Raw genomic sequence first — 18,194 nt, 5'->3', positions numbered from 1 at the left:
ATCTTCAAATGTCATCATTGGGAGGAAGGTAAAAATTCTTATTATAACTATATATTATTAACCATTGTTTATGGCTACATGGCTATAGTCAGCTCATAAAATCAGCTAAGAAGGATTTCAAGTTCAAATTCCTATTCCAGGTAAAAGTTCTCAGCATTAGGTTTCACTGGGGAATTTCCATTTGGCATTCAAGTAATCTTTTGTACAGATTTTTTTTCCTCATTTCTGCCTCCTCCCCTCTTTGCCTTGGCCTCTGCCCAGGGTGGGCCTCTCAACTCCTTCGTGAGCAGCAGTCTGCCTGCTGCCCCTTCCACCTGCCTCTGCTCCAAATGAGAAAATTGAACCTTCTATACAAAGCAAGAAGTACGCAAGTAATGCTATGTAGCATACAGAATTCAGTAGGGAGTACCAGTGTCCTGTCTTGGGCTCAATGTTTTTCAAGAGCTGATTAGATACTTAGTATTATTATTCCTTCTGTTTTCTTCATTCGATGGGGAGGGGTGATATGAGAGAATATGTATATTGGGAAACTTTTCATTCTGTTTGTGATTATTCTGTTGTTTCCAGCGTTCAAGATGAAACCCTAATTTAGGTAAACATTTTTCCTTAACGTTTTGTTGTCTTAAACACAGGACGTGTCGGAACACCTCATTTTATGGCCCCCGAAGTGGTCAAAAGAGAGCCTTATGGAAAGCCTGTAGATGTCTGGGGGTGTGGCGTGATCCTCTTTATCCTGCTCAGTGGTTGTTTGCCTTTCTACGGAACCAAGGAAAGATTGTTTGAAGGCATCATCAAAGGAAAATACAAGGTAATGTGTTCTGAATGTCTCCTTTTTCCATTGTCCTGAAAAATAGTTTTTGAAGTTACTGTCTTTACTCACTGATGAACAGCCCCTACTTAGCCAGTCAGAGAAAGGATCCTTACTCACATCACTGATCTGGTAGCCTTGTTAAGCAATGCAGGTCTCAGGTAAATCTCTGAATTACTATGAGTTAACGATCATCCAGGAGAACATGTCTGTGACCCTTCTGTGTGTAATTTTAAAGCTCTTTGCTTAATTTGTAGAGTTAAAATGGAAATATCCCCCAAGTGACTTTTGTCATTCTTTATCTTAAATGTAAATGTATACCGAGGGCCAGTGTTGTGGTATAGCAAGTGAAGCCACTGCTTGCGACAGCAGCATTCCATATTGGCATGCCTAGTTCAAGTCCTAGCTACTCTACTTCCGATCCAGCTTCCTGCTAATGTACCTGGAAGGCAGCAGATAATGGCCCAAGTACTTGGGCCCCTGCCACCCATGTGGGAGACCAAGATGGAATTCTTGGCTCCTAGCTTCTTCCCTCTGGCCTATACCTGAGGAGTGACCAGTGCATGGAAGATCATTTTCTCTGTGTCACTCTGCCTTTCCAGTACATAAATAAATAAATAAATAAATAAATACTTTTTTAAAAAAAATGAATGCCAGCACAGCCAAAAACCTTTTCATTTACATTTCAGGATAAACTGAAATGTCGGTATTAAACTGCATTTCATAATACAATTTAGAACCCTTTGGATATGACAAGCATTCATGTTCTTTGGCTGCTGTGGGTTAGAAATCTCATGTATTGTCACAGACTTGTGATTAATAAATTATTTTTATTTAAAAAATTTTAAGTCAACTACTGCCATTGTGAATGGTTGTTTCAGAAGGACCTTATTTCTTGGAAACAGATAAGCCAAAAGTTGATTTCACTGCCCCAGCTCTTGGAAGTTTTGCCCTGTGCCAATACACACAGTGAGACATGGGAAGCATGGAGGGGCACATGTGTGCTACATATCAGAGAGAGGCAGTCTATGTTGGGGAATTCTTTGCACTCCCACTATTACTGAAACGTGTACTTTCTATTCAGCAGAATCACTGTTTCATTTTTAGCCATGCCTGACAACACAAAACCAAACACGTTTGTCTAACACTAAGACCCCAAAACTAGGAGGCCCCTAAAGTTTTCTTTTCCATATTAGAATCTTATAAGGGACTTGAAAAAAAAAAAAGAAAGGTAAAGTAGTTTCAGAGTTGCAGCCTTTTCCTCTTAAGCCATAACTGAAGCTTGTGGAGATGAAAATGATATATACTTTTGTTCCTTTGTTTGCCTTGCACACCATCAGCTTTTAAGTGCATATAAATTTGTCTGTTATTTTATTCAATTTACAGTATATGCCAGTGGTGGGTGTTTGGTCTAGCAGTTAAGCCGTTGTTTATGACACCCGTGTCCCACACCAAGAGTACTTAAGTTCAATACCCGGCTCCAACTCCTGTTTTCAGCTTCCTGCTAATGTGGACCCTGGGAGTCAGCATTACTGGCCCAGGTAGTTGGGTCGCTGCTGCCCACATGAGACCTGGGTTGAGTTCCCAGGTCCCACCTCCCAAAGTTGTGGGCATTTGGGTAGTGAACCAGTAGATGAGATCTCTCTCTCTCACCCTCCCCCTCTTTCTCCCTTCCTTCCTCTCTCCCTCTTTTTCTCTCAAATAAATTCAAAAACTGAAATAAAATAAGAAAAGACATAGCATATGCCAAAACTCTGTTTTCAGAGTTGTTTTAAGTAGAGGATCTTCTGCTTCACTTAGAGTGAATTGGCCACTGGGAATAAAGTCAACACTTGCAAGGTAATTAAATGCCTCAGGAAATACTTGTAGGTAGCCATCCCCCATCAATCCCTGGAAATTGTGAGTGACTATCAGGAATGCATAACCATGGCCTTCTGGTTGGATTTTGCCAAGTGAAATCAGATACAAGGTACTTCAAAAAGTTCCCGGAAAATGGAATTAAAAGATAAGCTTATTTTGGTACAGAACATTTTTAAATCCATCTTTTTTTTCGTAATACACATTTTCCATGAACTTTTTGAAGTTTTTTTCATACTTGTATATGAAAAGAAACACAATTAGTAATGAAATCAGCAAATGAGCCTGGTAGCAATAATGATAGCTCACTCAGATCTAGCACTTACTTATGTTCCAGGAACTGCTTTAAACACTTTAATTATATTAACTCATTTAATCCTCACAGCAAGTTCTGACGTAGGTACCATATAATAAAATCTCCCACCTGCCTTTCTGAGTTATAAGCATTTGCTAATAATAGAATTCTTCTTTTGTGTTTGTTCAGTTGCTAACTTCCTGGTTTCCAAGGCAATGTGCTTCATTCCAACAGCGTCTGGTGTTTGATTTTGTCTATTTTTAAAACATTGAATTGTTATTTTTGTTTCTCTGTAAGAAACATGGACTGTTTATTTGAGGGAGAGAAAGAGATAAGACAGAGAAAGCTCTCATCCACTGGTTCATTCCCCCAAAACCCCAAAAGCTTCCAATGGTCCCTGGCTGAAGCTAAAGCTGGCAGCCAGGAACTCAGTCCAGGTCTCCCACGTTGGTGGCAGGAACCCAATTACTTGAGGTATCACCAGCTGCCTCCCAGGGTCTTCATTAGCAGGAAGCTAGCTAGAGTCAAGAGCCAAAGCTGGATACGGAACCTAGGTGCTCTGATGTGGGAAACAGGAGTCCGGAACGCAATCCATGTCTCCCATGTGGATGGCAGGAACCCAATTACTTGACCCATCACCCTGGCTCCCAGGGTCTGCAATAGCAGGAAGCTGGAGTCAGGAGCCAGACTCATGTATCAAACCCAGGTACTCCAGTGTGGGATATGAGCATATTAATTACTAGATTGAATACCCACACCTAGATTCTTTTAAAACAGAGCTCACAATCATTTCATTATTCTGGAATTATTCACAGAAGAACTCCTAACCAAAACCCTTGATCTAGATGGGTATTTTCAAGAAAAATTTGATGAAACCTATTAATCATAACACATTTATACAGAGTAGAATATTCCCATAAGACTTATCAGAGTCTCTCAGAAAAGAGTATACTCTCCTTAATTCATTTACAATGTTTTTATATAACATTTCATAAATATTTTGTGAAGTGGTATAGGTGTCATATTTGAAAAGTAAATTGCTCAAAGTCTGAAAAAAATAAAATAAATATAGTACATTTACATTGTCAGAATTTATAGATTGCGGCTGATTTTAAGTAATTTTAATTGGACTTTGGATTCTCATTTGCTAGCTTACTTGATATGGGAAGGTAGATGTCAGAGAATACTATTTCACTGGAATGTATGCTAACATTTGGCCTAAGTTAATGTTTTTACAAAGTACAAAAACATTTTTTTCAGCTATGTTACATTGTGACAGATAGCCAGTTGGTATCTACACAGAGAATTCTAAGCTCCTATGACTTTGATATTGAAATAAGTGAGATTGTTTTATAGCCCTATTTTGCTTCCCCTATAGACTCATCTCCCAAACTTATCTTAACCGCTGAACCTGAAGGGTTCCCTCATAAAAAGAGTGAAGGAATTTCCTGCTCAACTTTTATTCAGTTGAGATGGTTTCTCAACCCCTATCCCAAGGAAAAATCATTTAGACTTTAAAGAGCACATCAGCTCCAGGATGGGGAAGACAGAACATGGCCGTGCCCTGTTGATCAGTCACCTCTTTCATTGAAACTGGTAAATTGAACACAATTTCAATAGGATGCCAATATTTAAACAGTCTCATGGCATTTATATTAATGGGGTGTGAGATGCAGAAGAGACTGCCTTTTGGAATTCTGTCTGTTAGAAAAACAACACCTTCCAATTTTAAGAGCTGTCCCTAGGTAGCTCACATAAGCTCACCCAGTCAGCTTCCTGATGCTGAATAGGGAATAATTCCGCACCCCATCTCTGCTTCCTGTCCCTACTTGCCTTCCCAGCTCCAAACTTAGAAACTGAATGTTTTTCATACCTGGTCTCAGACATATCCCTTTTACCAGGAGACTTCTTGCACTTTTCTCACAGATCCACAACCTTTTTCCTCAAGTCCTATGCCTTTTGAGTAACTCATAATTCTTTTTGTTTGATTTTAGTCACTTTACCATAATGGCTTGGTTGTCTTATCCCTATAAGAGAGGCAAAAAGTAACTTCACTGAAGGCAATATGCAAATTACTTGTTCAGATGAAGCTCCTGGCTCCTGGCTTCTGCCCTGCCCAGCGCTGGCCATTAAAACCATTTGGGGTGTATTGATAACTTCACATAGCTTCACAATTGCTGCTAATCACAATTCCCAAAAACACATTTTAAAAATGTTGCCTTGAAATTTTTAATTTTTTAAAAGATTTCTTTGTTTGAAAGGCAGAGTGATAAAGGGACAGAGTAGATTTTTAAAATTTTTTTTTATTTTAGTCCTTCCTGAATGAAAGTATTCTAATCTCTTTAGCTGAAGATCTAAAGATAGAAGCTAGAATCATGAGTACTCTATGCTTCAATTATTGAAAATGTTGTAACTTATAAAACAGCAAGAATATATATATATATATGGGATATTTACTGATGCAAATTCTCATATAATGAACAACAACAAAAGAATTACATTTGTCCCTTTCTTCCCTTAGAATTCAGACCTTTAGGATCAGACTTCTGTTCTTTGAGAGTTTGATTCACATTGAAGCACTATAGGGACTATTGAATAATAGTGAGTATTGACATCTCACTGATGATAACAATGAAATTTTCTTTTCCTCCTCCTCAGATGAATCCAAGGCAGTGGAGCCATATCTCTGAAAGTGCCAAAGATCTAGTACGTCGCATGCTGATGCTGGACCCAGCTGAGAGGATCACTGTTTATGAAGCACTGAATCACCCATGGCTTAAGGTACATGGGCACACAGGTCACCATCCAGACTCTGCACACTCCAGTGACAGGAGTGTGGTGCTCTGTAGGGTGGTCCTTTTCTTTTTCTGAGCACTTTGCATTACTTTGGTTCATCTTGCTTGTCATGCTGGCATGTCATCTGCAAACATCTGAGCAGAGGATAGGTTATGCCATTTGAGTGGCATTGATCAGACAGAAGGGTACAAAAGCAGATTAAGCCAGAATATATCAGGGAAGAAGGTGTACTTGTTCTCTGCCAACATGTGTTCCAAAATTATGGAACCTGACCAACAAATTAATTGTCTATTTTGGGTATGACTGTACTTTACAGTATTTGGGTATTTTAGTATAGATACTAGATATGAATTAATTGTCCTGGAAAAAAGATTTAAAAATTCTTTCTATGTCTCATCTTGCCAGTGAATATTAAGGAAAATTATAGCTTGGGATGTCAATGAAGCAGTAGTTTGATTAAGGCATTGTGTGGTTCATAAGTTTCAGGAAATTCTCCTTTTACAGGTAGGAAAATTAATGCTCAGAGAGATTAAGAGTCTTGCCCAGGAGCCAGCATTGTGATGTAGCAGGTTAGGCTACTGTCTGCAATGCCCACATGCCATATGGGCACTGGTTGAGTACCAGCTGCTCTACTTCTGATCCAGCTCCCTGCTAATGAGCCTGGGAAGGCAGCAGAAGATGGCCTGAGTGATTGGGTCCCTGGGAGTAAACCAGTTAATGAAATATATTCATTCATATTCTCTCTATCTCCCTCCCTCCCTCTCTCTCCCCTTCCCTCTCCCTCTCCCTCTCCTTCTCCTCTTTCTCTCCCCCACCCCACTGTCTGTAACTCTGCCTTTCAAACAAATAAATAAATCTTTTTAAAAAAGAAAAAAAAAAAAGAGGCTTGTTCCAGGTCATCCAAGTTGTCGATGGCAGGTTTTAATTCAGCCTGGTACTACCCTTTCATTTGTGTACTAGGTCCTGTCCCCTTTGCTTCTTTAGCAACATTGTTCGAACAGCTCTCCCCTTTACCCTATCATCAGTTTTCTCTCTGTGTTGAATCTAGCATGCAGTAAGTTTGTTTTTATTATATACACATACACACACTTCTCACTTTCTCCAGAACCTGTGCTAGTCAGGTTTGCAACCCTACTAAATCCACCAAAATCATTCCTGTCAAGTCACTACTGACTTTCACCTCACTAAGGCCAGTGGTCAAATACCAGACCTTGGCCTTGGCCTTCCAGCAACATTTGACATCCATGCTCCTGAAACACTCTTCTTCTCTTGGCTTCCCTTCCATGTTTCCGGCTGCTCCTTTTCAGATCTTGCTAATTCTTCCTCATCTCCTCCCACTCGCCTCTTCATATTGGAGCACCTTGCCCCTCCTCTTTTTCACTGTCTGTGTGCATGCCCCTGGAGACATCATCTAGTTTTATTGACTTTAAATGCCATCTCTACAGGGATGACTTCTGCATCCAGGCCTCTCCCCTGAGGGATTCTTTCTTAATCTGCTATACAGTTTGACTTCCTGGTACCTCTCTGATTTCAGCCCTTCCTGTTGTCCCTTCTTTCACTCTGTTCCCATCATATTGGCCTTGTTGCTGTTCTTCAGACTGCAGGCACATTTCTGCCTCAACACCTTTGTATCCTCATGCCCTTTCCCTGGAACACTTTTGCCCCTGGTAGCTTTGTGACTTGTTCCCTTGTCCCCTCACTGTCTTCAGCACTTTGCTTAGATATCAGCTTCTTAGGAAGACCTTCCCTGAAACTCTAAAATATGGGGAGCAGGCATTTGGTGCAATGGTCGGGACACTGCCTGGGACACCTGCATCCCATATTGCAGTGCCTGGTTCAAGTCCTGGCTACTGTGCTTCCAATACAGCTTCTTGCTAATGCACACCTTGGAAGGCAGCATATGATATCTCAAGCAATTGGGTCCCTACCACCCATATGGTGGATACAATTGAGTTCTGGGCTCCTGGGTTTGAGCAGGCCCAACCCCAACTGTTGTGGGCATTTGGGGGAGTGAACCAGTAGATGGAAGATCTGTCTCTCCCTCGCCCTCACCGTCGTCCTTGCCCTTCCCTCCTCCCTCCCTTCTCTTCTCCCTCCCCACCTTTCAGATGAATATTAATAAATAATGTAGAATGCAGAAGAAGAAATGCCTCCTGCCACCTCTATTCCCCATCCCTTTTCCCTGCCTTATTTTCCTTTATGCGTTTATCACCATAAGGCAAACTTGCATTTTATTTATTTATTATCTGTCTACCCCATAAAATAAAAGCTTCATAAGGCTAGGAATTTTCAGCTCTTGGTTCACCTCCATCTACCATCTAGAAAGCCTCTAACACGTGGTAGGTGCGCAATATATATAAATTATTTCATAAATGTCCATTACATTATACCATGCTATTTCCCCAGATATTGTATAAAACATATAAAATATAAATTAATACTGTATCTTAATGGCATTGATATGAAATAATATCCTAAAACAATTTTGAAATTCCAGTGCATCTTGATTCTTGAAAATGTTGCTTCTTGTGGCTGGCATTGTGGCATGGCAGGTTAAGCTGCTGCCTGCAACACTGGCATCCCATGGGAGCACTGGTTTGCATCCCTACTACTCCACTTTCAATCTAGCTCCCCGCTAATGCACCTGGGAAGACAGTGGAAGACGGCCCAAGTGCTTGGGCCCCTGCCGCCCACCTGGGAGACCCAGATGGAATTCCAGGCTCCTAGCTGCATCCTGACCCAGCCCCTGCTGTTGCAACCATTTGGGCAGTGAACCAACGGATGGAAGATCTCTTTCTCTGTTTCTCCCTCTCTCTGTCACTCTCTCAAATATATTTTTAAAAAATGTTACTTCTTATATATGCATTCAACCCTCTGCTATTATGTGCATCCTAGTTACCCCCAGTTTCCCCAAAAAGAAAGTAGGCAAACAGATTTTTTTCTCCCACGTGTGAAATGACAGGTTTTTTTTTTGGGGGGGGGGGGTTAGGGGAAAAATGTTTCTTTTTCACTTTGCTTTTCTCTGTGTCTCCATAGTGGGGATCTTTTCTTCATTAGAAACTTGTTCAAATGCAAGTGACAATGAAAATGGCAGCCATTATAGTCATTTTTAAGATCCTGTAGATCTATTAAGTACATACTTAACAGCTTTCATTATCACAGCTTCTCTTGGTTAATAGCATGTTTATCTTTGGAAACTCTTGTCCCTACCACTGATTATAGTTCTTGCGCTAAACAGTCTGAACTTAACACATAACAGACTTCTGGCACAAGAAAAGACAAAAGACAAAAAATATTAGTGACTTAAGTAAGAAAGTTCTAGAAGGCTGTTGACACTCAGTGTCATATGCCGTGTCTGAACTACAGTTCCACATCACTGTGACACCTGAGGCTAGAAGAATTTGCTGAGAATGTTATCTAACTGGTAAAAGCAGGTGTGTGATATATTTCATCACTAGATCATGTATAAATATATATCGTTACTATGGTTTTAAGTGGTGTTCATTTAAAAAAGTCCTGTTCCTTTTTTGTAAATAAAGTTCTATTTATTTTTGATCTGCATTGGGTTTTTTTTCTTTTTATATTTAAGTTTTACTTTTTGTTTTGAATAGGTTATTAAAATCATAAGGTACAGTTATCAAAACCATCACAAGGTACATTGTGAAGACTCCTATTTCATCTCACATCCCTTTCTTTTTCTTTATAATTTTATTTAAAGTATACAAATTTCAGGTATTTCCTATATACAGATTCAGGAACATAGTGATACTTTCCACCCTACCCTCCCTCCCACCCGCCCACACTCTCACCCTTCTTTCTTCTCCCTCTCCTATTTCCACTCTTAATTTTTACAAAGATCTATTTTCAGTTTACTTTATACTCATAAGATTAACCCCACACTAAGTAAAGGATTCATCAAATAGTATTAAGAAAAAAAAACACTATTCCTCAGCAGTAAAGACAAGGGCTGTAAACAGTCATCGAATCTCCAAATATCAATTTCACTCTTACATTAACTTTTAGAGACTCTTAGATACTCTATTAATTACCACAGATCAGGGAAAACAGATGGTATTTGTCTTTTGAGGACTGGCTTATTTCACTAAATATAATGATTTCCAGTTGCATCCATTTTGTTCCAAAAGACAGGAATTTTTTTTTAACCGCCTAGTAGTATTCCATAGTGTACATATACCATAATTTCTTTATCCAGTCATCAATTGACAGACATCTGGGTTGATTCCATTTTTTAGCTATTGTGAATTGAGCTACAATCAACATGGAGGTACAGATAACTCTTTCATATGCTGATTGCCTTTCCCTTGGGTGAATTCCCAGGAGTGGGATGGCTGGGTCATACAGCAGGTCTATACTCAGATTCCCGAGGTATCTCCATACTGTCTTCCACAGTGGCTGCACCAGTTTACATTCTTACCAACAGTGGATTAGGGTACCAAAAACAATGAGTATTAGGCCAAGTAATATGTGAATGTCTTGCAAATATATTATACCTGTTTAACACCTTTATCTATCTGAGTTAATGATATTTGGTAGGAATATTCATCCCAATAAAAGTAGGCAAATTAAGACTGTATTTTTTTCATAACTGATTGAGCTCTTCTTATATCCTTTGTAGCCTTAACACATAGACTGCAGAGTATATTTTTTTAACTTTTATTTAATGAATATAAATTTCCAAAGTACAGCTTATGGATTACAATGGCTTCCCCCCCATAACTTCCCTCCCACCCGCAACCCTCCCCTTTCCCACTCCCTCTCCCCTTCCATTCACATCAAGATTCATTTTCAATTCTCTTTATATACAGAAGATCAGTTTAGCATATATTAAGTAAAGCTTTCAACAGTTTGCACCCACACAGAAACACAAAGTGAAAAATACTGTTTCAGTACTAGTTATAGCATTACTTCATAATGTACAGCACATTAAGGACAGAGATCCTACATGAGGAGTAAGTGCACAGTGACTCCTGTTGTTGACTTAACAAATTGACACTCTTGTTTATGGCATCAGTAATCACCCTAGGCTCTTGTCATGAGTTGGCTGCAGAGTATATTAACTATAATAAAAGGTGAAAAGGATCTTTATACTAGGCTAGTGATTTTGAAGTTTGGAAAATCAACACACTAATTAAATGTGTATTCAGAATCTAGTGTGCACAAGGAATTGTGAACCATGTCATGTGCTTCATTAAAATGCAAGGCACGGGGCCAGCATTGTGGCGCAGCAGGTTAAGCCACCTCCTGCGAGGCTGGCAATCCATATGAGCACTGGTTTGAGTCCCAGCTGCTCTACTTCTGATCCATCTCCCTGCTAACATTCCTGGGAAAGCTGTGGAAGATGGCCCAAATGGGAGACCCAGATGGAGCTCCTGGCTCCTGGCTTTGGCCTGGCCAACCCTGACTGTTGTGGCCATTTGGAGAGTGAACCAGTGAATGGAGGATTCTCTCTCCCTCTCTTTCTTTCTTTGTCTCCCTCTCCTACTCTCCCTCTCCCTCTCCCTCTCCCCCTCCCCTTCTCCCTCTCCCTCTCCCTCTGTCACTCCACCTTTCAAGTAAATAATTTTTTTAAAAAAGCTGCAAGGCACATTGCTGAGAATTTTTCTGAATTAATATCACATTATTAGTGTCAGGAGGGGCTATGTAATTCAGAAAAAAAATTTATTGCTAATTTGTTTTCTGAAAAGAGATACCTTAATAGACTTTTTCATTGAAAATTTTATGATTTCATCTGCTTACGAACTATCAGAAATCATAATTCAGGGTAGGGATTTAGCCTAGCCATTGAGTTACCCACATCCCATATCAGAGTGCCTAGGATTAGGTTGGGGTTCCACTTCCAATTCCAACTTTCTGCTAATGCATGGCCTGGGAGGCTGCAATGATGACTCAAGTAATTAGATTCCTGCCAGCTACATGGGAGAGCTGGATTGCATTCTCAGCTCTTGCTTTGTGGGCGTTTAAGGATCTTTCTCTCTCTCTCTCTCTCTCTCTCTCTCTCTCTCTCTCTCTCTTTCTCACTGTCTCTGTCTCTCAAATAAAATAAGTAGAACTTTTAAAAAGGAAAACTCATAATTGAACCATAATTCTATAAAAAGAAAGACATGCTTTTCACCTCTGTCCTTATCTCTTTCTCCACTTCACTTTAGGGAATGGTGAGCAGAAAAGAAATTCACTAGAAATAGAGTTCACTGTGAGATATGAAGTAAACTTCCCAGTCCGTTGGAGAAAGACATATCCAGGCTCTGAAACAGATTTTGATATGCTACCAATATAACATAAAGACACAGAGAGCTCTGTTATTCGGAGACAGACTCTTCTCAGTCCTTTGGCTAACATAGGGTGGGCTCTTCTTGGGGCTCGTTTTGTATGCGCTCCATTCCTGGAAGTTCCCAGGCTGCAGGCTGCTCTCACACCCAGGCTAGGATATATTAGGAGGCAAAAAACATTCCAGCTTTGCCACGAGATCGCCCCCAAGTCCTAGGATCACCACCCTGTTTACCTTCTTTGCTCCAGCTTTGAGAGTCCTCTGTTACTTGCTTTATATATGATAGCCAAGATTCTTAGTATAATTATTGGAGGCATAAGGTGAAATCTGCTTATTCTTAAGTCACGTTACTGGGTGGTCATTTTAACATTTCATTTTTGGATCATCAGTTTCCTTGTTACCAATAACTGACTAAAACGGGAGACTTTGAGGAAAGGAATTTATTCTGTTGAATAGGAACTGCTTTAAAAATCAGCTCCAGTGCCATTGGTTGCTCTAGAATCCACTCATGATGTGCATCCTTTAGGCTGAGTGTCCAGTCTTCCCCATCTCAGTTAGTGTCAGACTTTCAGACTTAGTGTTATCATTGATTCTTCTCTCTCTCTCACACTCCACATCCAATCTGTCAGGAAATCCTTTTCTCTCTGCCTTGAAAATATATGCAGAATTAAGGACTTTCATTCTTTGAAAGACACCATTAAGAGAATAAAGACAAGCCACAAACTGGAAGTAAATTTTGCAAATATAGCTCTTATAAAAGGCTTATATCCACCATATGTAAATAATTCTCAAAACTCAATAATAAGAAAACATGCAACTCAACTCAAAATGGGAAGAGATTTGAACAGGCACATCAAGAAAGAAGACATACAGATGGCAAATAAACACAAGCAAAGATGCTTAACATCAGTAGTCACTAGGGATATACAAATTAACGCCATAAGGAGATAACAAAACACATGTATTCGAATGGCTAAGATACATAGAATACAAAAAAAAATGTATATTGAGCTAAACTGGCATCTTGTGATTTGGTTGTTAGCTATAACCCTTGTCTGTACCCCTGTGGAACAGTGGTTTATCCACCTTTTACTTGTAGGGCTCCTTGTTTAGAGGAGCATTGAGCCGTGATTATAAAGTAAATTGAAAGTATGTTATTACAAAATAAAAAGAAAGAAAGAAATGAGGAGGGAGGGAGGGAAGTATCATTGTATTCTTGGTATCATATCTATTAAATTCATGAAATCAGTTCTGTATATATTAATAAATTAATTAAAACAACAAAAGACTATAGCAAATTAGTGTTGGTGAGATGTAGAACACCTGGAACTCACACACTGCTGGGGGCAGTGCACAATGTTACCATCACTTTGGGAGTTTCTTAACAAGTTGAATGCACTCCTACCATATGACCCAGCATTGTACTCTGTAGTATTTACCAAACAGAAGTGAGACATACTTTCTTTTGTGTTGTTGTTGTTTTGCTTTATTTATTTTTACCTTTGATCTTTGCTTTTGTTCATTTTTTCAACAAATACCTTTTTCATATTTTAATTTTTAAAATTTTTAATTAATTTTTAACAGATTCAGTATGCTTTGTAGATACAATTCTAAGAACATAATGATATTCCCTTCTTCCTTCTCACCTCTCTTTTGCTCCTACCATCCTTCCTTCTCTCTTTTTTTCTTTTTTAGTTTTTGAGATAACATTTTAAATTTGCATTACAGTAAAAAGGCTTAATACTTTGCCAAATGACAAGTTTAACAGGTAAAAAGCAGAAAGACCCTAGTTTAGTGGAAATATGGACAACACCCTTAAACAGTAATTGAATGGAAAAATGTTTAACCCATATACAGTAAATTTTAAAGTAATCACAGATAATTAAAAACCATGGCAGTATAACATTCTTAAATTGTTTTACAAAGATATACAACAGTTTTACAAAACTATTTGCAGCAATACTGATACACAGACATTTCTTACTTTTTTCTTTTTTGTTTGTTTTTGTTTTTTTGAATTTTAGCTCCCACATACAAGGGAAAACATGCAGTATTTGACTTTCTGGGTCTGGCTTATTTCACTCATGTATAGAATTCTAGAAAATGCAAACTATACTGACAAAAAGTAGCTCAGTCACTGCCTGGAGACAGGGATAGAGGATCACAGAGGAGCATGAAGAAACTTCTTAGAGTGATAAATGTGTGCATTATCTTTGGGGATACTTTTGTACTTTTAGACATATGTCAAAACTTTTCTAATTGTACATTTTAAACATTGAATTTATTATGTGTTAATTATACCTCAGTAAAGCTTTTAGGGGAAAACAGAAAATATATGTATTCACAGTCTGTGGTGTCTTCACCCTTTTTATTGTTTCCGTCTGGCTTCATCCACCATCATCTTTCACCTGGATTACTGCAGTAGCCTTCTAACTGATCTGTTTTTTTAAGCCCTAGTCCCCTTCTAAAGTATTCTTAGTGCAGCATCTAGAGTATTTCCTTAAAGTTCAGTCAGATTTTGTCACTCCAGCCCAAGACCCATCCAGTGACTCCCTCTCCCATTCCAAATAAAAGCTAAAGGCCCTTCATGGCCTAACCCCAACCTTGTCATCTTTCCAGCCTGACCCTTTCTTGCCTCTACCACAGCACTTCACACACATTGGTCTCTTTTTCACTTCTCAAAAATTCCAGACACCCTCCTTCCCTTGAGCCTTTATGTTTGTTGTTCTCTGTCCAGACTACTCCGTCACCTCTTTTGAATATCATTTTCTCAACTGGGCCTACTCTGACCACCCTATTTTAAATTGCAGTGCACGCAATCCCTCTTACTCTGATTTACATTTTAATTTATTCCATAGTACTTTTGACATGTGCTATAATTACCTTTTATGCATTTGTTCATCTTCTCCCACTAGACTGTTAACTACATGAGAGCTGGTATCTTTGTGGGTTTTACTCATGTGAGTTGTGTTTAGAACAATACTTGGCACATAGTTGGCTCTGTGAAATGAATGAGTACTTACAGCATATAAATCTTCAAGATACATTGACAAGTTACGGTAGTTGCAAAGTGGAGATAAGAAGAATGACAAGAGATTTGAAATATACAGGAGGAATAGTTGAGGCAACTGCAGACATTATCTCAGAGAATGGATTTCATAAAAGCATGATTCTCCTCTTCATGATTGAGGGGTTATTATATGGAAAAGGTAATATATTTGTTCTGTGTTGCCAAAGAATACAGAGCTAGCCTAAATAAGCTAAATGCAGGCTCAGACTAAGAAAGAACATTTTCAAAATTATACTTTCTTAAAATTATAATAAATTTCCATAAAGTAATGCTCTTCTACTAGGCAAGGTCAAACAGAATGATCATGCACCAGGGATTGAAGAGGATCACGCATGGAGAAAATACACTTCTTTGCTTTTTTAAATGGTTATGTACAGCCAGTATCTTTTCTCTTTTATAGGAGCGGGATCGTTATGCCTACAAGATTCATCTGCCAGAAACAGTAGAGCAACTGAGGAAGTTCAATGCCAGGAGGAAACTAAAGGTAAATTAAAGAAATTAACAAAACACTAGATACACGTGATGACAATGTTTTTATTCTCATTTGGTACCCATAAATATAGTCTAGTGTTGGCCATTGTTTTTTGTTATGCTTAAATTCTCATTTCCAAAATTGCCACCCTTTCAGTAAGATTTGGCTTCTTAAAATCATTTAAACTAATATATCCCTATGAATCTCAAAAATAAATGATACATGTATAATAAATTATATTTTAAATTTCTTTTTAAAATGCATAGCAGGGATATAGTTACATTGTTATTGAGTATGAATCTAGGCCATGTTTTCTCAAACTTGAATATTTTGACAGAAAATGAGTTAAGTTCAATGGTATAATACTGTATTAGAATTGGAACTAGTATTGAACAACTAGTTATCACAAAATAGTAAATAAAATCCCCCATTGCCTTGATCTGCTAAAAATAGTTTCAGATCATTTTTCATACCTTCTTTTGTTTAGTTTTCCTATGTGTCTTTGTCCTTGTTACCACTGTCACTCTCCTAAAAAGCAAAATGGTTATCATCACATATGAGAGAGTCCGATTGACTTCAAAAGGTTCTGAGAAAGACACAACATAAAATAGATGAGTATTTCCAGCACTGGGAGAAAATGCTACAGGATGACATTATCCCACTGTCCCTACACTGGCCCAGGGTGACAGAGGAAACTGTTAATGTCTTCGAATCAATTTCTGTTTGACTTACTTTTGATGCTGAAAATGTTAACTCTGCCCTCTAAGTGGTTGACTGGATAGTAGTCCTCCTTAGTCACATACCTCTTGCCTACTATAAAACTTTTCTTAAGTATTTCCAGATATGTCACTATTATTATTTCATTATTCAACTCATGGAGTTTATGACTGATTGTATGCAACTCTAGATTTGTAAGAACATTTGTGTGAATTTGGGAGAAACTGTAGAGTTGAACTGCCCAATGTGCTATCTACTAGCCATATGCAGCTATTTAAATTAAATTAATTAAAATTAGACAAAGGTGAAAGGTCAGCTCCCCAGTCACACTAGTACATTTCAAGTTCCCAACCACCTCAGGTGGCAACTGGCTGCCATGTCAGACAGCACAGATAGAGAACATTTCCGTCACTGCAGAAAGTTCTGTAGGACAGCACTACTATAGAATAAGGGAAATTTTAACACATCGTAATCAGTGATGATTGTTCCCATTTAAGCCTTTCTTTTCATTCCTTTTACAGGTAATCATTCAAACTAGCTCATTCTCTATTGCTTTAAAAACCCTTGGCAAAAATAATTATTAATGAAATACCATTCTTAAGACAGGACCCAAAGAATTTTCCCAAGATTTTGATTCCTGTGCCTTGATGTCCACGTGAGCCAATGTAGCCAACAAAAGAAAAAAAAATGTTATCATCATCCAAAGTGAAATTTGATCAGCTGTTTTTGAAGTTGGTTTCCTCTCCAAACTATTAATTAGACTTCTTTCTCAACTCTTCCCTCAATCTTTTTAACTGTAATGCTGCATTGGCCTCAGGTGATACTACATAGTGTGGGCTTGAACCTTTCATTGCCCAAGTTCAGACATTACACCAGAGTGCTCAGACTTGCCCCATCCCAAAAACACACACTGTACTTCTCCCAGTGCCACAAAACCAGACTTGGGCCTAAAATAGCCAAAGTAGTGACTAAGATTCATTTGGACAGGGCCAAGCAGAGCCAAGCAGAGAGGGGTCATGTGGATTTACCACATCCCTTTGCATGGCTATTTAAAGTTTTAAGACCCGCCAAACAACTAGAATTAGGAACATCAGCAGGGTCATTATTGAATGTTTTTTTCAGCTTCTGGTAAGGCTATAGTCCTATAAGTAGCTCAGCAACCAGTTAAAACATAGTCCTTGCCATCCTCAAGGAACTAATTCTCATTCTGCATCTCCTGTAAGCTTCTAGAATGGAGATGACAACTTCCTTGGCTTTCAGAACCCAGCACGCAGCTCACAGAGGAACACTACCCAGGCACTGTTTTTAAGCTCCTCAGCTACCAGACAGCAGCTTGGAAGTGATTAAAGGGGAAGTTCACTGAAGTCAATCAAACATTCCTTTTGTTACTTCATCCAAGGAGGGAAATGTTTGTTGTCAATGGCCAGAAGAAAGAGGAGGAGTATAGCATGATAAGAAAAAGTGAGCTCTGGTGCTATATTGCCCTCGATGAATCCTGGTTCTGACCTTAACTGTGTAACCTTGACCAAATTATTTCAGCTCTCTGTGCCTCAGTGTTCTCATGTAGAAAATAAAGTCTCTTTTTGCACATGAATATCCACCTATCCCAGCACCATTTGTGGAAAAGGCTACTATTTCTCCAATCTGGCATCAACACTTTTGTCAAAAATCAGTTGACTAAAAATATAGAGGTTTATTCCTGAACTCTCCATTCTGTTCCACTGAACTACATATCTATCCCTGTACCGGCACCACAGTGTCCTAATAACTGTAATTTTCTGATAGTTGTTGAAATTGGAAAATACAGACCTCCAACTTTGTCCTGTATTTCAAGATTATTTTGGTACATTTCCATGTAAATTTTAGAATCAGTTTGTCAGTTGCTGCTAAAAC

The 18,194-nt window shown here is 38.7% G+C and overlaps 1 protein-coding gene across 16 annotated transcripts in view; it reads left to right on the top strand.

The window, feature by feature from the left end:
* The window catches only part of CASK (calcium/calmodulin dependent serine protein kinase), a 366,640-nt gene that overhangs the window by 247,954 nt on the left and 100,492 nt on the right, over positions 1-18,194 (top strand). For all 16 annotated transcript variants that reach the window (XM_089324399.1, XM_089324403.1, XM_089324402.1 and 13 more), the window contains exons 7-9: positions 633-808; positions 5,619-5,741; positions 15,513-15,596. In XM_089324399.1, the coding sequence (XP_089180525.1) occupies positions 633-808; positions 5,619-5,741; positions 15,513-15,596 (383 nt within the window). The remainder of the gene's footprint in view (positions 1-632; positions 809-5,618; positions 5,742-15,512; positions 15,597-18,194) is intronic.

Source organism: Oryctolagus cuniculus, chromosome X (genome assembly GCF_051225735.1).
Source record: "Oryctolagus cuniculus isolate XC-2025 breed Fujian yellow rabbit chromosome X, ASM5122573v1, whole genome shotgun sequence".
NCBI classification, from domain to species: Eukaryota; Metazoa; Chordata; class Mammalia; order Lagomorpha; family Leporidae; genus Oryctolagus; species Oryctolagus cuniculus.
This window is presented reverse-complemented; position numbering and strand designations above follow the sequence as displayed.